Source organism: Gorilla gorilla, chromosome 14 (assembly GCF_029281585.2).
Source record: "Gorilla gorilla gorilla isolate KB3781 chromosome 14, NHGRI_mGorGor1-v2.1_pri, whole genome shotgun sequence".
Lineage (NCBI taxonomy): Eukaryota > Metazoa > Chordata > Mammalia > Primates > Hominidae > Gorilla > Gorilla gorilla.
Genome location: NC_073238.2, coordinates 50,238,190 through 50,263,620, shown reverse-complemented (window position 1 = coordinate 50,263,620; position 25,431 = coordinate 50,238,190). Strand labels below are relative to the sequence as shown.

At 40.0% G+C, this 25,431-nt stretch overlaps 1 protein-coding gene across 4 annotated transcripts in view; it reads left to right on the top strand.

The window, feature by feature from the left end:
• The window catches only part of DCLK1 (doublecortin like kinase 1), a 354,676-nt gene that overhangs the window by 160,154 nt on the left and 169,091 nt on the right, over positions 1-25,431 (top strand). For all 4 annotated transcript variants that reach the window (XM_019039829.4, XM_055360707.2, XM_055360708.2 and 1 more), the window contains exon 4: positions 16,431-16,530. In XM_019039829.4, the coding sequence (XP_018895374.1) occupies positions 16,431-16,530 (100 nt within the window). The remainder of the gene's footprint in view (positions 1-16,430; positions 16,531-25,431) is intronic.

The following is a 25,431-nucleotide window of genomic DNA, read 5'->3' as shown; positions in this document are numbered from 1 at the left end:
AAGCCAATTCTTGATAATCCCGGTCTTCACATTCACAAAATATGGCCAAGCAAAGCTTCCTATTATGTCTCCTACCCTACCAAAACATTCAATAACAGTGTCTAGTAAATTGTAGAATTCAAATATTTCCATTGTTCCCCACTATACTACCTGTACAAGCTCCTGATGCATTTGGTTTTTAGTGTCTCAAGCGTAGTAGGCTCATAAGAAAATTCACCTCCCCAGTTCGCCCTTTGCAGGTTTCCTTTGTAAGTCATGAAACAAAAGAGCTAGAAGAGACATTGTTCATTTAGTATAGTTTATCATTTTAAAGAAGACAAAACCAGCACTCAGAGGTGCTAGGCTCACACTGTGAGTGATTTACAGAGTCAAGATGAGGAGAATCCAGTTCTGCTGATTTGCTGCAGTGCAAGGTCCTGCCCATGATTCACTTGTTCTTGGGGCATTGTCGTGATTCCTTGTTTCTATCTTAGAAGTCAAGGAGGTGTCCTATAAAAGCTTTCCTATTCTTAGTTCACTCTTCTGAATATATAATGTAAACAACTAACAATGAACAAAGCAGAAAAGACAAAGAAAACATAAGAGAGTCCAGGTAATCCAGGGTCTGTACAAACAACTCTTTCATACAATCAGGAACTGGTCATGGTGGCATAAGTAATAACTGGCATAAATGTAAAATGAATAAAGACCATATGTTTGCCCTTCTTCACGTTGGCAGAACATATGTATGTTACCAGAATTTCCTGTGCTTTAGAGTTTTTCTCTAAAACCCTCTGAAACTTAACTAAGCTCAATGGAAAAATGGAGCCTTTAACAGTTGTTTAGTAAGAAAATTTTTATTTCTGTATATTTCTGTGTGCATGAAAAAACCACACCTGTATTAATTTGTTAAAACTTCTGTAGTAAATAACCATGATCTGAGTGGCTTCAACACAAAAATGTATTGTTTCACATTTCTGAGGACTGGAGGTCCAAGATAAAGGTATCAGCAGGGTTGGTTTCTTCTGAAAGCTGTTAGGGAGAATCAGTCCCAGGCCTCTCCCCTAGCTTCTGGTGTTTGCTGGCAATCTTTGGTGTTCCGTGGCTTACAGAAGCATCTTCCAACCTCTGCCTTTATATTCACATGCCATTCTTCCTGTGTCTTTGTCCAAGTGTCCTTTTCTTATAAGGCCACCAGTCATATTGATTTAGGGGCCTGCTCAACTCCAGGATGACCTCATCTTAACTAATTACATCTGCAATGACCCTATTTCCAAACAGGGTCATATCCTGAGGTACTGGGAATTGAAACTTTGACCTATAAGTTTTGGGGGGCATAGTTCAACCCACAGCAACACCCTTCACTGAAATATTGCAAAAAATAAGATAACTATTTTGTTCGCTATAGAGTTTCATATAGACACTTCTTGAGCTGAAAAATTTTTGTTAACAGTTCATGTGTTTGGACACTGAAGGGCAGTATAACACTACAAATAATTTCAAAAAGAAGTTTATGGCTTGATTGCTTTAGAAATTACATTGTTATGGTGATTTTGTTTAAATGCATCTGTAACTATGGCTATCATGTATGATGATTTTAACCTTATTTATGTCTGATTACACTTAATATTAAAGTCAGACTTAAAACTTGTGGATAACACGTTGAAGTTTGTCTAAATCAGAAACAAGGAGAGAACTTTAATTTTGAGATTTGCATTGAATAACTATGCCTTTTTTGTGGTTTTAAACCTTTAAATTGCTGTTGATTGTGGAGTTCATGCTTAGATCTCATTTCCTTTAGCATCAAGGAAGTTATGATTGGCGTGGACAAATGTTTCAGCCTCGAGGGAATTTTCAATCATCTACTTGTCAGGTACTTGAAAAGAATATTATTTCAGGGGATGCAAGGGGAAAGTTCATCTTAATTTAGTTATTGCACTGTATTCTTCACATATAAAAGAAAAATGGATAATATACAGAAGGAAAGAAAATACAATTTTCATGCACTTTGGTCAATGTTGATTGCAGTTTGAATGCCTTATGGTTGTCTGAATCTAATAGCTGTTAGACCAGAATAATTTTCAATGTAAAACCAGTACAAGGAAAGGACAAACTGGAAACCACTGATTTATTTTGCTCTCTGTTCCGTGATAGTTGACTCTGAGAGTAATCTTGGAAGTTTATGTTTCACCAACATTAACTTAAGGGCTATACTGCTATTATTTGCTTTTCTCTGAATACTTGCATTGGGCCGACATGTCCATGCATTATCTCATCAAATTCTTTCAATCATCCTGGGAGGTAGATGCAATATTATCCTCCTTCTCTCTGTGAAGGAATGTGTTGAGTAGGTGACTCAAGTCTCCCATTCATGGAATTGAGTTTTAAACTTAAGTTTCTCTGACTCCAGAGCCTATACTCAAAACCTCTATTATATGCTGTTCTATATTGCTGCATTGTTTAAAGTGAATTGGAATAGAAAAATATGTAAACATGAGCATGTTCTCATCCAAACAACAAAAGCATCTTCCTGTGTTAGGTAGATGTTCTGTAAATAAATGGACTGGACCACTAGGGACATTCAGAGCCAATCATGACATCGTAAGAGAAGGCCATCAGTAATATGAGACAAGTTTGTAGAAGAAAAAAAGAGTCATGTCAACTCATTCCTGATTTGTGAGAAACCCAATAAATAAAAATCAACCATTAGAAATTATTTGTGGAAAGCTCTGATTTTTTTTTGGCCAGGCATGGTGGCTTATGCCTGTAATCCCAGCACTTTGAGAGGCTGAGGCAGGAGGACTGGCTTGAGTCTAGGGGTTCAAGACCAGCCTGGGCAACATAGTGAGACCCCATGTCTAAAAATTTTAAAAATTAGCCAGCTGTAGTGGTGAATGCCTGTAGTCCCAGCTCCTGGGGAGGCTGAGGCAGAGGATCACTTGAGCCCAGGAGGTTGAGGCTGCAGTGAGCTATGATCGCACCATTGCAGTCCAGCCTGGGCAACAGAGACCCCATCTTTAAAATAAAGTAAACAAACAAATGAATAAATAAAACAATAAATAATCTGATTTGTATCCTTTCACTCTGAGGTCTTAAACCCCTTTTCTCCAGATTGCAGTTTTATTTACTCTGCTTCCTTCCAACTAAAGCTAACATTTCTAATAGTTTTTAATGGCCCTGGTGGTTTTTTTTAACATTTGGGCAGAGAAGATGTGGCCAGGAGGAAAATTACTGCACATGGTGGATTTTTATTTTTAGAGAGAGAGTATTCATTTTTAAGGTGAAGTTGGTAGCTTTTGAAACCATGATTTGCCCTTGCAGCCAGAGGATGGATTAAGAGGGGAGAAAGGGAAGTAGAAGGAGCTTCTTGGCTTTATTGGAGGGGTTTAGTTTTACCTCTGCTGAGCTGGTAACATTTGCTCTGAAATTTCCTGTTATAGATTCTCCACTTTTTTTCTCTCCTCCTCTCTCCAGGAAAAGGAAAGGAATAGTCATGATGATCAAGCATTGGGGAAGAGAGGAAGGACACAGAAAACAATCTGTTGACTAACACAACCCTTTCCCAGGACAGGAATGTAAGCACATGTAGATGCACTCATGTACATGTGCACATAAACACATACACACAGGTGCACACACACACACACACACACACACACACACATGACTTGCTATATTGGTTTTTTCATGAGCTCTAATTTCTAGGAGTGGTGGGTCTTGATTGTGCCCTACCCTGCCTTTGGAAATTACAGGAGCTGGAGTGTTCGGAAGCTTGGTAGTCTCCCCTGAGATCATAGAAACAGCCAAGAGTACTGGCTCTGCACATGTTAACCATGGCTGCTGGAATTCTCCCCTGGAGACTACAAACTGCCTGCCCACGGGTTGAATCCAGGACATGGACATGTCTCATTTGGAATACACAATGTTTTTTATAAAACACGATTTTATCACCAACTTTTTAAAAATCAGGGGCTTTCAAATGAAAATCTGATTTCACTCTCTCACAGAAAATTAATCAATCTGGCCTACTTTCCTGCATGACAACTGTTGAGCTGCCCCATTTATAGGTGGGGGGGGTGTTCCAGGTCAGTGCAGTCCCCATCAATTTCCTATTGTCTGCCTGTGTTAATGGCCAGTGATCACCCTGTTTGCATGGTGTTTTATTATGCCTGGCCCACTTCACTGTGTATGTTACCTGCCAGGTCTCTGTAGGTGTTTGAAGTCATGATGCTTTATGCCTTAGTTCATGCTTTGTGGGGAGATGGAAACCAGCCCCATGTTACTCACTCAACTCTAGATTTAAATAGAAAAGAATTAATTGTAGATGCTCTAATATACATAGTATACAATGAAGACAAAGAGGAAATATTGACCTAAGGTGTTTTCATCACCATATATAATTTTTAAGAGGCCATCAAGAATCAAGTTTGTATTTGTAGTTGTGTACCCACATCAGAATTTATTTGTAAAAACATAATGTCTTGAAACCAAGCTTTCATTTTGAACTGTACTTTTTTTATCTTAATATTGCCATCTCTCTCAACCTTTTATTAGCTGTGTTTAGATCTTAATACAATTATGCAAAAACAGTATTATTATTCAAACAATTCCAGAGAATGTTTCCATTTATAATTTTAAGAGCTCACTTGCTCTCAAATATATTTTTGGAAGAACAAGCATCTTTCTCCAATATTTTGGAAGCCATGTAAATGTCTTTAGTAGCTGCATTTAAGTATGGGTGAAAAAAGTAAATTTATTCCTAAAATAATTTTAGAATTCTAGGTTGCATTTGTACTGAATATCACTGTGTTTTGTGAGCAAAACACAGACTAATATGCTGCACAGAACACTCAAGAGACAAAAGGCTCTGTCCTTAGCTTATTTAGAACAAAATCCAAAGTTTTGTAAGGGCTCCCCTTATGGAGATAGTGGTGTTGATGGAAATGATGGTGATGGTGATAGTGGCAGTAATGGTGGTGGTGGTGGTATTGGTAGTTATACTGCTGTTGGTGGTACAGTAGTGGTGGTGATGGTTATAGTGGTAATGGTGGTGATGGTTATAGTGGTGGTGGTAGTGGTTATAGTGGTGATGGTGTTGTTATAGTGATGATAGTGGTGGTGGTGATGGTTATAGTAGTGGTGCTGGTGGTAGTGGTGGTTATAGTGGTGATGGCAGTGATAATCATAGTAGTGGCGGTGGTGGTGGTGATTGTTATAATGGTGGTGGTGGTAGTGGTGTTTATTATAGTGGTTATAGTGGTAGTGGTGGTGATGGTTATAACAGTGGTGGTGGTGGTAATGGTGGTGATAGTGGTGATGATGGTGATGATTATAGTGATGGTGGTGGTGGTGGTGATTATAGCAGTGATGGTGGTGATGGTTATAGTAGTGGTAGTAGTGGTGGTGGTGTTGGTCCTGGTTGGTCCTGGTTGGTCCTATCCCTGGTTGGTCCTGTGCTTATGACTCCTGCTATGAACACTTCTTGGCATTGGTGGTTATAGTGGTGATGGTGATGGTTATCATAGTGGTAGTGGTGGTAGTGGTGGTTATAGTGGTAATGATTATAGTGGTGGTGGTGGTGGTGGTGGTTATAGTAGTAATGGTGGTAATGGTTATAGTAGTGGTAGTGGTGGTGATGATGATGGTGGTTATAGTGGTGGTGGTGATGGTTATAATGGCGGTGGTGGTAGTGGTGGTTATAGTGGTGATGGTGGTGATGGTTATAGTGGTGGTGGTGGTGGTTATAGCAGTGATGGTGGTGATGGTTACGGTAGTGGTAGTGGTGGTGGTGATGGTGGTTATAGCGGTGGTGATGGTTATAGTAGTGGTGGTGCTAGTGGTTATAGTGGTGATGGTGGTGGTGGTGGTAGTTGTGGTGTGTGATGGTGATGGTGGTGATGGTGATAATGGTGGTGGTGGTGGTGGTTATAGCAGTGATGGTGGTAATGGTTGTAGTAGTGGTGGTAGTGGTAGTGGTGATGGTTATAGCAGTGGTGGTGACACTAATAATCATTTTGGAAATGTCAGCTTTATGGGATTGTTGTTGTTTGAAAAACATCATTTACTTAAGAAGACTAATTTGCACTGTATAAAAAATGCCTTTTAATCTCGAGTTATATATGCAGAGAAGTAGATTCAAACAAGAAATAAAAATATTTAAAGCAACACACTCCATACTTTAACGTCAAGTGACCTTTACAAATGTTCCTGGCAAAAGCATACTTCCATGGCTTTGGGAATATTATTTTACACAATCTCAGGCAGCAAGCCAGTGCACAAGAACATACCAGGCAAAGTGATTTATCTTTATGTTTTTAGCTCTCAAATATATGCCAATACTTTTGATACTTATAATTTTCTTGCAAAACTTTTTAAAAATCTGATTTTACCAAAGAGTCCTTGTGAGAAATTGATGTAATATCATGTGTCAAGTCTCTCTTAGGGCCTCACACATCATAGGTCTCAGCACTCATCCCAGGCTCCTTCTAAAAAACATCAAGAGGGAAAGTCATAGCACCAGAATGCATTTGTGTGCATGTTGAGTAAGAGTCAACAAAATTATAAGAGAACAATGAGTTGCTTTAAACACATTTTTAAATCCTGACTCTATCTGAGGATGTTGCCTGACACATATTTTGTGGATTGGGTTTGGTTCTCTGGGTTTGAAGCCTGACTTTTGTAACTTTATCTGCATGCCAAGATTCCTGTAAAGCACCTTACACTAGCTGATTAGTGACTCTTTCCCTTTGCTCCAAGTTTATTTTGCCCCAAACCTATTCTATTAATGGTGTTTTGTAGGCTTATAAACACTTAGTAGGAGAATCTCAGAGCATCATTTCTTTGTCCTTCATCTTGACTTTTCAAATAGTGACCACCCTAACAAAGAACATACAATAAACTGATACAAGAATAAACATTTGAAAATCTTTTTTGAAGGTATAGTTATTTGCAAAGTTTTATATGAATGCTTTTGAATGGACTGAATCCAGGCCAGAGGAGCATTTTGTATGGGTTTACGTAGTACCACAGATTTTATTTTTTAATTGGAAATGTTAAATTTACAACAATTCTTCCTATTAAAATTTTTTAGAGAAAGTAATGTGGGAACAGAGTGCCTGATGCTGCTTGCTTTGGACAGGGTATTTATGATCCAGTTTGCCACTGATGGTGTTTTTTTTGTTTTGTTTTGTTTTTTCCCCAGCCTTCGCTCATCCATATTCCCTGCCTATCCCTGGTTGGTCCTGTGTTTATGACTCCTGCTATGAACACTTCTTGGCATTGGTGATGAGAACTTGAAGTGTTTCTCAGAATGACTTGAAGATAGCGTTATATCCAATATCACTCCCCAGGCATTAAGCAGAGAACCAGCCATATGTTCAGTGCCACATTTTACCCCTTAAGGATCTCCAAAATATTCTGTATTATGTGGCTTCATGTTTCTCTTCATAGTTTTATTTCTTCTTTTTCCAATTATCACAGTAAGATGTTTCTGCCTAATTAGAAACCATGCCACAATCTTAACTACCTACTTGCATGAATCTTTTGTGCAATAGAATATAAGTTTGCCTCTCAGCAATAGAATATAAGTTTGATCTTTTCCTATCCCTGAAAATAATGAGTTCAATCAGATGGCTTAGATAAGCCAATTTCCTGGGCCTGGTCACCCTTAATCTTGAACACTCATCTTAAGGTAATTGATTTAGGTTAGCTTCTGGGTTCAGACCAGAGTTTATTTGTATCCTCTCCAGAGAAACTACTGTGTCACAGTTTTTGTTTTCTTGGACTATCCTTTAATTCCTTAACTGAAAGAGGGGCAAGTAGGTGAGCTATTCTAAAAAGGAGGTAGACAACAGTAAAGGATGTCTTAATGAGAGAAACCAGAGGAATAGGACTGATGTGGTATTAACTTGGCAAAAGACCAGGATTGGAAACCTTCTGAGTAAGCTCTATTCTTCATACCTCTCTTTCCCAGATATTTAAGTTTAGTATTCTATTCTTAAATAATAGACCCAAATCACTCAGACAGATGGTCACTCAGAGACCTACCTACTATGCCTTACTAGTATCAGCACTGACAGCAGTAGTTGCTCATCCCTGGTGTTCTCTGTAAGCCAGGCATGGAACTGATTACTCTACATACATTATCTCATCAAACCCGCATGAAACCCTACAGGGTAAGCATTGGTAGGTCCATTTTACATATGAGGAAACTGAGGCTTGAAGATGTTAAATAGTTGTCCAAAGACACACATCTATTAGGTGGCCAAGCCAAGACACCTGGTCAATATTTGTTACTAGGGTGTCATTTTACACTTTGCTCTAGTCTGAACGTTTGTATCCCCCCAAATTCCTATGTTGACATCCTAACCTCCAAGGCGATAGTATTAGGAGGCGGGCCTTTGGGAGGTGATTAGGCCATTAGGTTACAAGGGCATCATCCTCATGAATAGAATCAGGGCTCTTATTAGAGGCCCCAGAGAGGTCCCTTGTCCCTTCCACCTCGTGAGGCTAAAGTGAGAAAGCAGGCCCTCACCAGACACCAGATCATCTGGTGCCTCGATCTTGAACTTCCAGCCTCCGGGCTGTGAGACACAAATGCCTGCTGTTTACAAGCCACCCAGTCTAGGATATTTTTGTTATAGCAGCCTGAATGGACGAAGAGACACATTTTTAAAAAGAGAATGAAATGTTAGCATTAAAAAAAAACAGGATAGATAATAAAAGATGAATCATTTAGAATAGGTTGCAGTCTGCTTAGGTGTGTCTGAGTCCGTGAAAGATGGTGATCCATGCATAAAGGGTGCATTCCTGGGTCAGAGGGTATGTTCAACAGCAGGCTGCAATAGCTGATGTCCATGTCAACTACAGCAGCTGAGAACACATCCAAGGAAGGAATACACTTTCAATTCCATAACTGACTTTTTCTGATTGACCCAGCGAATCAAATTGCTACCATTTCAAAGGAGAACTTTTCCTTTTTCTATTTCTTTAAGCATCAGCCTGTTAGTTTGAGTGTTATCGCCTAGCCTATTCTGAATTTCAACAGTATTATCCATCTTTTTAAAAAAAAGTCTTAGAGCTTCATGTTTTAAACTTGTAAAGAGTACTTTGAGGATCTTTATTTTCTTCTTTCTGTTAATTATTATTACTTAACTAATTTATTTTTTATTCACATATTTTCCTCTGGCCAAGATCCAGAGATTCTTTAAAGAATTTTTTATTAGAAGCTTCTAGCCATAAGAACTAGAGTAAAATAAATTACCACTTTCATAAATTTATCATCAAAGAGTGAAAACAAAAATGTAAAGAAGGGATGGAAAATGTGTTTTATGACAATAACATAACACACTTCTAATATTTGGCTATAAAACTGATTGTGAACATATTTTAGAACCAGGAACATACGGAATTACATGATTATAGGACAGAAAAATTCACAGTGGTTGACTTATAATAACATGTGGCATAAAAATGTTCATTGCTAAGAATGGAAAGAAGAAGCCAAGTATGGAATGAAATTGGAAGAGGAACCTCCTCTCAATTTAGTTTTGGCAGGACGAGGAGCCCCATATGTGCCAAGTTTTAACTGAAAGCTAATTATAATGGTCACATTACGAATTGTGCAGAAAGAGGAAGGTTGTTGACTTGATGCCTTAGATACATAGGTAACTAGATTTTTTTTTAAAAAAAAGCAGTGTAAGCATTCCTTTTTGGTATAGAGCATCTCATTAAAATGTTAGCTACAGAACGTTTAAGCCTGCCATCTTTAACTGGTATTAAGCAGTTTAAGAAATTACAAATGAAGTATTTTAAAGAAAAAGAAAGTTAAAACAGAAATAATGTGCCATACTCGATAATTCCAATAGATGGAATGAATTTATTCGTTTTTACTTCTGTGATGGTTTATTCTCTTGCTTAAAATATATTATTTAAATGGATGACAGCAAAATATTTTGGTGTCTCTGATACAATGGAAAACACCTGATAAAGACACAATGACTTCTGTGGCTTCAAATGCATCCAGGGCTGCAGAGATATCCCCTGTTTCGTTTGAAGAGGGCGCTCTTGTAAAGAAAATATCCTTGCCTAGGCCCTGCTGAGAAACTGGCCCAGCTCCCTGAAGTCAGCGTCACCATGGAGATCTTATTCCAGTGAGGGGGAATGGATTCCACGGTCCTGCTTTGGAAATGTGTAAACAGCAGATGCTTTTATTGCCTTTGTTTGAATCTCTGCCCTTGCAGAGCAACACAGGCCGGAAGCTCAGAGGAGAGGAAGTCCATATTTGTCTGTAGCGTTTTGTTTCCTCGTAAGCAGCTTAGTCTCTTGGGACGACTGTGCGTAATGACAAGTTAATGGAAAAGATATGAATTCAGATTTCACATAAAGAGAGTCAGAAAAAGGAATATGTCTTCCTTGAGCCAAAGGAATAATTCAAACTTCCTTCTTTTAAAAAGGGGGGTTTATTAGACACCGTTTTTATTATATACTATTAATATACAATATATGTGGTAACTATTGATCGTAATGATTTTATCAGCTGAAATTTATAATATGCAAATGTGAGGGTGCATGATAGACTCATTTTCCTACAGCTTGGTAGTTAACAGCCTGCATTTGAGTTCTAAGTGACCTCCGTTCAAATTCCTACTGATTTTCTGTTTAACCTGGCTGGATTTTTCATCTGTAAAATGGGGATACTAATACCAATAAATCATTGTCAAATAGAGTTTGTCTCCTTCAGAGTTGAAAGGATTCAGTGTTATCATGTATATTGAAGATGAAATGTAGTAATGTATACAGAACTATTCCTGTTGGTACATCGTACCAAAAAGAGTATTTTCATATTTATTTTATCTTTATCATATAATTACTGTGGTAAAGCATGTTAGAACCAATACAGTAACTGATAAGCAAGAGAATTTAAGTCACTCATCCAAGTTCATGCAACAGTTACAGGCAATATGGGCTCAGAACCCAGGTATCCTGACCCTCGTTCAAGGACTTTTCCCGGCTCATCTGGCAATTATAATCACCCATGTTTTTTGAGGTATTGTGGGTATGGCATAATGCTAAGCACCATCACATAGACTCTCATGCAATAAATGGACTGTTTTTCATTGGAGTTAAAAAAAAATTCAACATTGCAGTTAGATTTCCATATAATAACCAAAGCGCTAAGTAAAAACTGAAAATTAGTCAACAGAATATTAAGTGTCATGTACTATAAACAGATTACCCGGCTTATGAATTGCATATATTACACATACAGTATCTTTTGCAGTGGAGATATTTCAACAGAGCAGTTTTCTCAGAGGAATAAAAATCTCTGGTTGTCACGAAACTAGAAGTTGGTGACAGATCTCAAGAGGCCCTGAGTTAAGACAGTGGTCCCTAGCACATTTGTTATATCAGGTGAATATGCTTACAAATGACTTTTCGCAGCATCATTCTGTGGAAGCCTAATGGAAGTCAGTGGTATAAACCGTGTCCCACCTTTGTGTTAGCAGCTTCTACCAGCTTTCCACCCATTCTCTGATGCTAATTCAAAGTGTGTCTTTCTTTCATCAAAGTAATGATACTGATAGAATCCTTATTCCCAAAGCAAGAATAGGCACGCGTTTGCTACATTTTCTTCAAATCAACTTAGAAAAGAAGCATGTTGGTATAAAACTTAGGAGGTACATACTGTGTGTTTGCTTTTTTAAACATTTTTTTCCATTTATATTACGTATGCACTCGATTGATATTTATTTAGAAGTAAAAATACATTTGGGCTAATAAAAATAGCTAAACTTTATTGAGGACTTATTCTCTTTGGATTCATCGTCTTAACTCATCTTGAAACAACTGATATGATAAACCAAGACACAAAGAGATTAACATCCAAGTGGAAGTGCTGGGTTAACTCAGAAGCTGGGCTCTGTTGATAGTGCTGCACTCTTAGGGAACAGCTTAAGCAGACATCTCCATGGTGCCAAAAGAAATGGCACCTAAAGGGAGACACTGCCTTTGCTCTGACTGAAGCTAGGATCTACAGAAACAGGACTCATTTCAAGATAGCTGATGGAGGTTTCCTGATTTGTGCAAGTCAGTGATGGTGGCAGAGCAAGAGCTGGAGTGATATCACCTGTCTCCAGCTTTTGTCAAAACCACTAGAAGGTAATGTAAGTCACTCTCGGCTGAATTACTGATTTGCAACAGGAATTATTTGGATCATAAGTCTGTAAACATATACTAGAAAAGAAGAGGTGATGGATAAGGGCAGCCATATTCTCAAGACCTAGCCCAGTGGCTGGCAAATAATGGGCACTCAGTAAACACGTATTGATCAATGGGTAGAGGTTCAGAGCAGGGATGAGTCACTTTGGATTAGAGTGGATAGAGAAGGTAGGGCTTGAATCTGCAACTGAGCTATAGGCCATAGGAGGGATTCGAACAGGCAAAGAGTAAGAAAGGATACTAGATAGAAAAAACAAACAAACAAACACATAGGAAAGAACAAGCCCTTTTTCAAGAAAAACACGTAAAGCAGATAAATTGAAACATTTTTCAGGTTAGGACATAGTTCTTCCATCCGTCCATCTATCCATATCATCCATCCATCCATCCATCCATCCATCCATCCATCCATCCATGCATCCATCCATTAATCCATCCATTGTCCATCCATCCAACAAATGCTTATTTAAGTATCAGGCACCATGTCACAACTAAAAAAACCGGAAGCTTGAAAGGTAGGTTGGGGTCAGATTTTGAGGCATCTGGAATGCCAAGCTCAGAAAGATGAACTTTAACTTGAGGATAGTAAGCCATGGATGGCTTTCTGAGCCATGGAGAGAGATATTGAAAATTTGTGAAGGAAGAGTAGACTGACAGAATTAAACAGGATGGATTAAACAGAAAGGCGGTAGGGCTGAGAAAATCCACTAGAGTAAAATGCCAGGGTCCACAGGCAGGAGGATGAGCCCTGGACTGACTTGGTGCTGGGAGTGAAGGAGAGGAAGGTGGGAGAAAGGCCTGGGTTTGAAAGTTATTGCAGGGGCAGAATCTCTGACCGTAGTGAAACCACAGAGAAGAGCAGGCTCTGACAACATCAACTCTCCTGGGAGGTACAGGAGCATGGAGGTGGAACAGAAAAGCTTGGAAAGGTGCTTCTCCACAGGTTGGACATCTCTCTTCTCTCAAACTTGATACTTCTGCCTTTGCGTCTGCCCTGTATCTAATCATGATGAATGCTTCCAACATCTGACACCTACTGAGCAAAGAATTCATGGCAGAGAGGCCAATTGTCACTATCCCTTTGTAACAAGAAGCATGTTTTTCATCCATAAAACGAATCTTTTAAAAAACTGGTAACTACACTGAATCTTTAGGACACCAGGTTTCAAAAGGAGTAACACTGCATAGATAAATAAAATCAGATTATTGTGCGAAACACTGGTTTTCAATTCCTCCACCTTTTTATAATTCCTTAATATCAGAATGTACAGTAATGCCTCAAGGAAAATTCTCAATGTACATTTGTCTAAAGAAGAGGGTTATAAATCTCCCTTTGTTATTCTTTCTTGTTAGTTGGAATACATTACAGCTACCTCTGTATCAATGATAATGCATGAGCGTGTGGATAATTGAAGTGCACAGATTATCCTAAATTCATCTTTATTATAACCTTGTGTTAAGTCTCCTTTGTCTTTAAGAAGACTTCTAGCAAGGAGCAGTTTTATAAAGTTTATAAAGTTGAATTTGATCTACTGACCATACCTACCTTTTCCAATGGGAAGTTGTGAGCAGGAAAGTGGTTACATGATGTCGAACAGAAAGCACAGAAAACATCAGAGTTTCTGTTAGTTCAACAAATTCTCTCATTTCAATCACTGAAAAGTGAGAGGTAAATGAATGCATGTTGCTTGGCACTGAGGTGACTTGTCCCTGCCTTTTTGTGCTGGGTGATGACAGTTACTTTTCTCTAACAATCATTGCATTCCTTTTATATTCTTGGAGTCTCAGTGTTGGAAAGAACATCAAAATTTCATCACGTTTCATTTCCCGCTTGCCAAAAAAAAAAAAAAAAAAAAAAAAAAAACTGCCCAAGATGGATCATTGTTTGTTCTGTTCTTTAAGTCTCAGACTTGGAGAATGGTCATCAGTAAACTGATGGAAGAGCATTGGCTAGCAACCTGCTTAAAACCTGTTGTAGTTTTGATGATGGTTATTTTTCCACATAGAAGTGGCGTGAAATATGCACACACCAATGAGTAGGATGTGGTTAGCAATCAGATGTTCTCAAATGCAAATGGTGGGAGTGGGAATGTGTTTCCTTTAAAAATCAATATTTTTCATCTATCGGAGATACATCATCAGAATGTTTGATGTAGAGTAGGCCCATCATAAATGTCTGAGTGAGTAAATTAGTTGGCAGTGAAATATTTATTAGCTGCAGAAGCATGGCCGCCTGGGAGCAGAGTGGATAACTGTTCTGTCTTTCCTGTGCTCCCAGAGATCTTTTCACCTATGGCTGTCAGCCCACTTCCAAAGGGCACTCTGAGGAACAGTATCTGTCTGCATGATGCTGTGTGAGAAAAAAGTTCTGGAATCAAATAAGTTTGGGAAATACTGGATTTTTCTATCTCTTCTTTGACATCATGGTGTACATTAGAACATTAAGGGTTTTGAGAATTTGGAAACAAATATTTTCCAAATCTGTTTGGCTTTAGAACTCTCTTTTGCATAAAACGTATTAATCATCCACACTTTAGGAGATACTGCTCTTTTGGGTTAATTGTTTACATTTGGGTGGAGATCATGACTTCTTCATTTCTGCCAGATGCTGATTGGAACATGGTAGGCATTCAGTAAATACTTTCTGTAAATGAAATGTAAAATGAAAATGGCCATAGGGGGTTGATTGAGATGATGCTAGAAGAAGCTATGGTGTCATGAAGGTAAAGATGAACAGGATTGGGTTGGAGTCAGAGAGAGGAGTGAAATGGAGGGTGGGTTCTGAATTCAAACGGTCTGCTTTTAAACCAAGTAGAATATCAGAGCTTCTGACATCTCTCTTGAAGCCCTTCAGTTTATCTTCCTCAGTGATTACAGCCTCCCTCTTAAATCCCCTGTGTTTTTAAGCTTTCATGGGCAGACTAAACACTGACCACCATGGATAGTACCTCATTCGTGCTTAATGTTGATTATCAAACTGTTATAGAAATTCCATTTTAAAAACTTCAGCCAAGTGATTATTTAGAAATGAGACATTATTTGGAAAGACAGTCTAAAGCCCACACATCATTGCATTTGGGGACTCTAAATAATGCTGCGTTCTCTCAACTTACTATTCTATGTCTTACAGCACATGTAATGTGTCAGAGTAGCATTCCCAGGGACTGACAAAAAAGCAGAACTCCAGAGGTGCCCACAGAGGAAACTGCAGACAAGTCAGAGAGGAGCGCATTATAAACACAGGGCCAAACAATCGAGCACCCCAGAGAGGCTTGTCTCTGGTCCTCAAATATCCAGGAGAAAATGCTATTACAACATCTATTTCATACAGCTCTGAATGGGTGCCTGCAACTGGCCGTCTTATGATTCGTCCAAGTGGTCAAAGGAAATTGAAAATAGTTAAAAATCAGCAGTGTTCCTAGTGTCGGTATTACACATAATGTGAACAAAATATTACATAGTCTATCCAAAGACAGAGAGCAAGATGCTTGAAAATTATTCATTTTGATCACATTTACTTGCAAAAATGACATTTAGCTTTCTTAAAGTTCTCATTGGAGAGTAAGTCGAGTAAATATCAAAAGGTTGCCTTAAAACTTGCCTTTTGCATGGCAAGAAGAAGTTGGGTGGCCTGGGAGTTTTAGAGTTTGGCAGAGCTTGGGTGGTGGGCATACACTTACCATAATCTCTCTAAGCCTAAGCAATAGCTTAATTTATTTATTATTATTTTTAAAAGAGTTTCATTTTTCTTTCAACTAGAGGTAGAATGGGTTTAAAGGAGGTGATGTTCATATCATGAGAGAAGTATTTTTCTTTGGTGATTATCGTGTGTATATGACGGCATCAATTACTAAACATATTTGTTGTTAAAACCATATGCTGACTTGTGTTGCTATCAAAGAGTATTACATTCCGAAGAGGAAAGGGGCACTGCACCTACTCTATTATGGAAACAAAGGGCTCTTACCTCAGAGCCTGTTGATATATCAAGTAATAAATGTGACAGTTACTGGTTCTATTTTCCTTATCCTGTTTTCCTGCAGAACTGAAATGGAACATGTTTCTTACTAGTAACAGATGCTCGAACCCCTCTTTTGAAATTCCTCTGTGGAAGCTGCCCTGTTGATTCCATTAGGTGGGAAGGGGCTTTATGCAGATGTCTGCTCGTGGGGTTGCATTGTTGTAATTGCTGTTCTACCACCCTTGCTGAGTGCCATGCTTTTCTCTTGTAGGTGATGTGCCTTCAGGACTTTTTTGGTGATGATGACATTTTTATTGCATGTGGACCGGAGAAGTTCCGTTACCAGGATGATTTCTTGCTAGATGAAAGTGGTAAGGAAAAAAAAAGTTCAAAACCAGGGGAAATTTGAGGCAGCTTTCGAAAATGAGCTGCACCAGGCCAAGATTATGTCAACTCCAAAGCTACCAAATCAGTTTCAGATCCTCACCCAGCGTGTCTTTTCCATATCTTCGATTTCTTTGATTTTTTTTTAAATATGGAAAACAGATGAAATGAGAATTGGAAAAGTTAAATCATTTAGAAGAATAAGTAACTAATGTCTAATTTATAACCACTTAATAATTAAATTGATGTTATGTAGAAAATGATGGTGTGGAATTCTACATTTTTAATTTTTTTTTTCACGGTTTTTAGCTGAGGGATTTGTCATCATAAAATTATTTAGGATGTTTCTAGGCTCAGCTTTCAGGTGGCTTCCTTTAATTCCTAACCAGGCAAGTGGTTTGCTTTCCCTTTTTCCTTTAAATACTGTAGAATTCATGTGTCATTAGCATCTGTGAGGTATCAGAAAAGAGAAGTTAGCTTCCTTCCATTAACAAACTAAATGTGCTACTCTGTAATAGATAAAGAGGGGATGGTTATAAAGAGGGAAATACATGTCTTAGGAAATGAATGTGAAATGTTGTGGCTTTAAGAATGATATTTTTGATACTATTAATCATCTGAGAATCTTAGCACTATCACAGGTAAGATTATTCTACCAAACAAAGATTATTGTAGCCCTTCTTTGATAATGTTACTCTAATTTAATTATGGGAGTATTGCATATTTACTGACAACCCAAATTCTGCGTAGTTGGAAATGCTTTTTGAAATGATAATGAATTTTTTGCTTAGATGAATGCAGAAAAACAAATCAGTGAGCTTTTGAAATAGTGGCTGAGCAACACTTGAGCATTAACAGTAAGGGGAAAAGTGATGTGGTCACTTGACTTGACTTGACTTTCACCTGTTCTACACAGGAGTGGTCTCACTCCAACACTGCAGATGTGTGTTAATGCATAGCATCTATATTATACACATATATACATATTATCAGTTGTATGCACTTAGGAACTACAATTCTTTCATTTAAAAATGACTTAGAGGATGGGCATGGTGGCTCACACCTGTAACCCCAGCACTTTGGGAGGCCAAGGTGGACAGACCATTTGAGCTTAGGAGTTTGAGACTAGCCTGGGCAACATGGCGAAACCCTGTCTCTACAAAAATTAGCTGGGCATGGTGGTGCACGCCTGCAGTCCTAGCTGTTTGGGAGGCTGAGATGGACAGATCATCTAAGCCCAGGGAAGTCAAGGGTGCAGTGAGCCCTGATTGTGCCACTGTACTTGGCCTGGGCGATAGAGCAAGACCCTGTCCCCCCAAAAAATGACTTAGAGTGTGTAGGGAGGGATAAGAATTTTTAAAATTGCCCCCTTCTCATGAAAACTTCAAATGCCCAATAAGAATATAAATAGATGTGTCATTTGAAGAGATTTATTTTGGTTCAAGGACCATAACTAGACAAGTGGTTTGGCATCCCTTTTTCTCTAAATAAGTTGACTCAAATACATTCCATCTTTATTTCTGACCTATGTGCCCTTTGAGGCACAGATTTTTGTAAATATATCACAAGTATAGTGTCCTCAGGAAAGGTCCCCCCCACACCACCATTTTAAGAACAGCTTTGCCATTGTGTAGAACAGGTGAAAGTCAAGAGTCAGACAGAAGAGTTGACAGCACGGTTTTGAGAAAAATAAACTGCCCTAACTTTCCATTTAAAGAAAATAGCTGCTTGTGATAGAATGGTTTGGCAGACCAGATGCATTCTGAAATGAAAGTCTGTTTGTTGCTTTGATATAGAAAACAGCCTGTCAAACTCGACCTGGAATACATGTCTTTTTCAAACCAGCAAGCAGAGTTGGCCACAGCTTCCAAACTCTGGGGTCTCTATCTAGGCCCCAGATGGACTTGGGGCCCCTTCTCCCTGCTGGCCAGGCTGGGTGAGCTCACACAGCTGGGCTTCCCCTCCGCAACAGCCAATGCGCTCTCCACCCAGGATGCTGCAGCTACTCCCGTGCACCTGCTATGACCAGCAGGTAGACTTTCTGAGAAGTACAACAGGAAAATGCCAGAAATTCCATAATAGAGTAGGTGCACTGCCCCTTTCCTCTTGCTATTTCTCCCTTAGAATTATTTCTCAATGCCCACAGGCTGGGTGCAGTGGCTCACGCCTGTAAACCCAGGACTTTGGGAGGCCGAGGCGGGCAGATCACCTGAGGTTGGGAGTTCGAGACCAGCCTGACCAACATGGAGAAACCCCATCTCTACTAAAAATACAAAATTAGCCAGGCATGGTGGTGCATGCCTGTAATCCCAGCTACTCAGGAGGCTTAGGCAGGAGAATGGTTGAGCCTGGGAGGCGGAGGTTGCGGTGAACCGAGATCGCACCATTGCACTCCAGCCTGGGTAACAAGAGCAAAACTCTGTCTCAAATAAACAAATAAATAAAAGAATAAAAAAGAATGCACACAGATTATATACGGAGATATGCACACAAGGGCTCACATGCAAACACACACACACACACCCCAGGACACCTTCTCCATCTTTTGTGGTTTGACCTTGTGAAGGACCACTTCAAACTACTTAGCTGAGAACTTCACATCCCTTCCCTGGATGAATAATACCCTAACCCTTTCTTGGTGTGAAATACATTTGCTGAGTAACGATGTCCTCCCCCATTCCAAAAGAAACACATGGATATGGAAGGAAAGGGGCTCAAATAGAAAAACGATCTAAATTGAGATTTTACTTCCTTGGATGAACTTACCCCGAGACTAAATTCACACATTGACAACTGCAATTTTCCTGTTGCTTGTACAGCATGTTCTAGCGCTAATGTATTAACATTTGAATCTTTTTTTAAGTGCTCCGAGCATGATTTAGCCCAGCTTATCTGTACTTGCTAAATGGTATTTGCACATCGATGCTTCATTTGGCCTTTTCCATAGTAGCTTCCTTAAAGGGGTGTCAGCGGTGGGTACAGACATCTTCAGAATTACTACTCTTGCCTTGCGCAGGACTGTGCTTCATTTAAGGCGCCAAGAAGTGGCCTTTTGCCACAAGGCGGCACTTTTATTTTAACTTTCCAAATTAACCTGGCTCCCAGTGAGTTCAGGATTTAGCAATAATACATACATCCCTCTAATTACTGCTAGGAAATCTCCTAAGGATGTCTCTTAAGGTCCATCCTTGGAGGAGATTTGCCATTGCAGATGAGTATTTCAGATTAATATAGGAAACTGCCAGGGAGACTCCTTCCTCCCCTAAGTTTGCACATTCGGAAAATAACACCTTCGTTGTTCTGGTTCAGAATGTAACCATTTTAGCGATATCGTCATCAGTCAGTAGAATCTTAGCACCTTGGAGATGGTGGCTAGAGCACTATAGATAGAGACAAGCAGAGAGGCCAGCAGATCCTTCCCTTGCTGTCTAATTTAGAATGATGAAACAGAGGCAGGGAGAATGTCACATTGGAGACAGGAAGCTCAACATGGTTTTGCTTCTGTGTTGATGACAAATGGACGAATTTGTGATCTGTAGCCATTTAAAAGTGTTAGGGTTTTGTTGAGAAAGGATCACCCCATGCTTGGGAGGGACAGTGAACTCCTCGGGGATGAGCCTGATGCTGGATATCAATTCTTGTCCAACCTGCTGGCCTCAAAGCCAGTACCCCCACTCTGCTTGGCTTGTTCCTTCACCCGTTCATTCCACTGCCATCCGGAGCCTCACCTTGGCCAGGCCTGCTGCGTGCTCGGGAGTCCAGATACCTGTCATCCTCTCTTTCAGCTTTTCTCAGATTTTTCTGTTTTTTTTTATCAACTAGTTCCTAAGTGCTCTTGATTCTGATGTTAATAGGCATTACCTTCAATGTCTATTGTTTTGCTTAGATGCTGAATTAATTTCCTAGGGCTGCTATAACAAAGTACTACAAACTGGGTGACTTAAAACAACAGAAATGTGTTGGCTCACAGTTCTGAAGGCAAGAAGTCCAAAATCAAGGTACTGGCAGGGCTGTGCTCCCTCTGAAGGCTCTAGGGAAGAATCCTTCCTAATCTCTTCCAAGTTTCTGATGGCTGCCAGCAATCCTTGGCTTGTGGCAGCATCATCACTCCAATCTCCACCTCCATCTTCATGTAACCTTCTCCCCTGTATGTCAGTAGAATTTTCCTCTTCTCATAAGGACACCAGTTATTGGATTAGGACCCACTCACATTCAGTATGACCTCATCTTAGCTTGGTGACATCTACAAAGACTCTATTTCCAAATAAGATTCATTCAAAGGTACCAGGATTCGGACTGGAACATATCTTTTTGGGGAACAAAATTCAACCTAAAAAAGACATTGGTGGGAGCTGTTCAAATTTTATTTGAACTTGGATTACAAGTAAACTAATGTTTATTTATTTGTTTGGATCTGTCCTTAGATATTTACCGTTATAGCATTATATTTGTTAGTAGAATACATCAACAACAGAACTGTGGCTGCCGCTCATCTGACCCTTCACACTTAGGGTTTCTCACCTCATGGATCAGAAGAATGCTGTCAGACAGTCTGAGAATTTCAACGGTGCATTTGACAGAGCCCCTCTTGAAATCCCTTGGGCTAAGATGAAAATATATAGTAAATGGTATAGGTGGCTGTATTTTTAATTGATTTATCTTCTCTGTCCAAAAGGTGCTGATTTATAGGCTGATGTCAAATGTGCCAGAGGAGATCTCTATTAGGATTGTCCCATCAGGCCCCTGAAGGAAGGGATTGTGTTTGTTTGCTGAGAGTGAACAGGTTTCACACCACAAGGTTCTGCTTTGGACTTGATATGGTTTAGCATAGTTAGAAGTGTCCTTTTGAGGCCAGGCGCAGTGGCTTATGCCTGTAATCCCAGCACTTTGGGAGGCCAAGGCGGGTGGATCACGAGGTCAGGAGAATCAAGAAGTCAGGAGATCAAGACCATCCTGGCTAACACAGTGAAACCCCATCTCTACTAAAAATACAAAAAATTAGCTGGGTGTGGTGGCATGCACCTGTAGTCCCAGCTACTCGGGAGGCTGAGGCAGGAGAATCACTTGAACCCGGGAGGCGGAGGTTGCAGTGAGCCAAGATCACACCACTGCACTCCAGCCTAGGCAACAGATCAAGACTCCGTCTCAAAAAACAAAAAAGAAGTGTCCTTTAGAGAACATTAAAGCCGTGTGGATTCGAACCATCAGGGAGGAGAGCTGATGTGGTCAAAGGTAGAATGAGGATCCGAAAAGGTTCTAACAGGGTGGATTGTATCTAAAAAGATAAAATTTAATTCATATAAACAAAAAGAAGAGCTCTAGGGTGTGAAAGAAAGAAAGAAAGAAAAAAGCCAGCCTTGCAAGCTTACTTAGGAGCAATGTCGTTTTCACAGCAGCACGTGTGAAATTTACTTTTACTTGACTGCAGGCTTAGTATGAGATGTTATGTGATATGGGTCATTTGTGTGTGGATTGTAGGGGTATCATATTTTTATACTGGAAAATGTTTTTGCCCCTCTGATTGAAGACGGTAAATATGAACTGAAACAAAACATTAAAATTTAAAAATGTATTATTTAATATTCATAAAACTAAGTAACTGTAGAAGAAATGTAAATAAGCTTTCAGATTTTTGTATGTTTGTAGTGTTTATAATTCTGAAGTCATTAAAGCTCAAAACTGCAGGAAGACTTTTGAGACGCAGCGTGCGTGTGCGTATGTGTACGCCCGTGCACGTGTGTGTGTGCCCGTGCACGTGTGTGCATGTGTAGTGCCCAATCTTCAGGAAATACCAGTTCTGCTTCTCCCTGCACCAGACAGATGTGCCTGTAGTCCAGTGTTGTTCTTCCTGGGTATGTGATTCTAGAATGGACATTTCCTCAGCTTCTCTTATGGATCACCATGGTGTTGGGTACCCAAGATCTGCTTGGTAAATATTTCTAGAAATATTCTATTCTAACCATTTTCCTGGGACTCATGTCCCGAATAAAACAGAAGCTGTATCAAGCACCATTCACCATGGGGTTCTGATCGCTTTCCCTAATTCTGGGTGATAAGAAAATAGGGCTAGAACCTATTAGGTTGCTGCAAAAGTAATCACGGCTTCTGCCATTAACAGTAATGGCAGAAAAAAGTGATTATTTTTGCACCAACCTAATAGAATAGTAGGAACAGTATTGGAATAGTGGGATTGTGTTGAGAAGACACAGTCTCATCCAGGCTCTATGTCCTACTTTCTTTGTGGTCTCTATATCTCCAAGCCTGCTTCCTATTCCCTGAAACACATTTTTTTCCTGAGTTGTAATGGACCTCAAATGAGACAATAAATGTCAAAGCACATTCGAAACTGTGTTCCTTATTACCCAGTGAACGATGCTGGGGAATGACACCTCAGCTGAAACATACCTCCTAGTGGATTGCAGCTGGACTCAGCCATGTAGCTTCATTTGTGGGGCTTAATTGGAGGCAGATGACATCAAGATCTGCTTTTGGTGCTCTTTGGAACCAGAAGGCGATTACTACTGCTTTCTTCCACTCTTAACTTTTGTTGCTGTGGTGGAGGTGAGAGGGAATTAAGGCTCCTTTGAAGATATCCACTCTTCTCTGGAGGGAATCTCTAGAAGATTAAACTAAACCACATGTAGAAGAACCAATCAGACTTCTAAAAGTGACAGTGTTCAGGAGTCCCAGCCCTTGGTAAATGCTTCCCTCTCTCCGTGCCCATGTTGATTTGGGTTAGAGACCTGATGGCCCTGCTGCTTTGTCCTGAGGCTGGTGATGCTAGGAAACCAGAAGGTTAATGGAAACACTGGAAGATGCTCACAGTCAGGACAAAGACCACACCTCCTCACAAACTAGTTTTTGAGCTGCTGCTAACAAAATCCATCCGTTCTTTCACTCATGCAGTCATTTATTCAATAAGCTAACTTACTATATACCAGGCAGAGTGCTAAGCTCAAGTACCTGCAGACAGTAACACTTAAGTCAGATGTGACCCTTCATACTAACTTATTTTTTTTTTTTTTTGAGACGGACTCTTGCTGTGTCACCCAGGCTGGAGTGCAATGGTGTGATCTCTGCTCACTGCAACCTCCACCTCCCAGGTTCAAGCGATTCTCCTGCCTCATCCTCCCGAGTAGCTGGGACTACAGGCATATGCCACCATGCCTGGCTAGTTTTTATATTTTTAGTAGAGACGGGTTATTGCCCTGTTGGCTAGGCTATCCATACAGACGTTTAATATTGTTTATGTGTAAAGATGTCAGGGGATCTTGGGTGCTGAACTTTGACCCAGAATATTAAATATTGCATATTATTCTAGTGGCCACATACTGTGGTAAAATGACTAGTGATTTGCAATAGACAGACAACTCTTTGTAAATCTAAATTTTAATTGGATTATAAGGCCAGTTTACATTGCATCTGTGGGCAGATTTCTTTGAGATGGATGGTATGTGTTGGTGCTGGCATATTTTATCGCTTCAATAGATTTTAATTCTAGGAATATACAGTTTTTATTTTAAAGAAACAGTATAGGGCCGGGCATGGTGGCTCATGCCTGTGATCCCAACAGTTTGGGAGCTGAGGCAGGTGGATCACTTGAGCACAGGAGTTCAAGACCAACCTGGGCAACATGGTGAAACCCCATCTCTACAAAAAATTAACTGGGCATGGTGGAGCACACCTGTAGTTCCGGCTACTTGGCAGGCTGAGGTGGGAGGATCGCTTGAGCCCCAGAGGTTGAGGCTGCAGTGAGCAGAGATTGCGCCACTGCCCTCCTGCCTGGGTGAAAGAGCGAGACTTTGTCTCAAAAAACAAATAAACAAAAGCCAAACAACTGAAAAACTAATATAGCTATCTTGTTGAATAATTCTAAGTTTTTGTGGCTCTTCATTGTCTTATGAGAAAAGGATATAAAATCTGGTATGATCATTCCCGATTGCACTGATTTGTAGAATTCAGCCTGATGTCTGAAATAGAGGGTTTGGGAGCTTTTGTCTGTTTTGTGTTCCGAATACAGGGCACATTGGCTAACGTGCTTTGCTCTCGTCAGCTAGTTCCCATTTGCCTCCAAGCAGTGGAAAGGCCACAAGGGTTTCTGGAGACTTTCCCGATCATAGCTACCTTTTAGCTCATGCATAAATATGAAATGTCCCAGAACATAGTGACAGTTCCAATTTAATCAACAGCCAAACTATGGATACATATAGAGTACTGTACCTTGGAGACAGACTCTAACTCAAGCTCAAGCTAGTTCCTTCGCTACAAATAGATAATTTTCCACTTAGAAAATCAAGGCATTGTATAACATCTGCAATCTTTTCTTTACATTTTCTCTTCCGGTCCTCACAGGCCTTCCTTTTTATTGTATTCAGTAACAGTGACATGAATTTTTGATGTGGAAAACCCTACAAAATATAGAATTATATGTGAATCCTGGACACTAAAGGTCTTGGAGGTCATCAGCTTCCCCTCCCCTTTGATGCAGAAACCCTCTCCACAGTATCCAACAGTTGCTTCTCCATCCCCAACTGGAACCCTTTGTTGATGATGGGGTATAAATTTAGAAAAAGGCCAATTCCACTGTCCACTAGGGCTTTTTTTTTTGAGACAGAGTCTCACTCTGTCACCAAGGCTGGAGTGCAGTGGCGCGATCTTGGCTCACTGAAACCTCTGCCTCCCGGGTTCAAGCGATTCTCCTGCCTCAGCCTCCCGAGTAGCTGGGACTACAGGCACGTGCCATCATGCCTGGCTAATTTTTTGAATTTTTAGTAGAGATGGGGTTTCACCATGTTAGCCAGGGTGGTCTCCATCTCCTGACCTCGTGATCCACCCGCTTCGGCCTCCCAAAGTGCTGGGATTACAGGTGTGAGGCATTGCACCCGGCC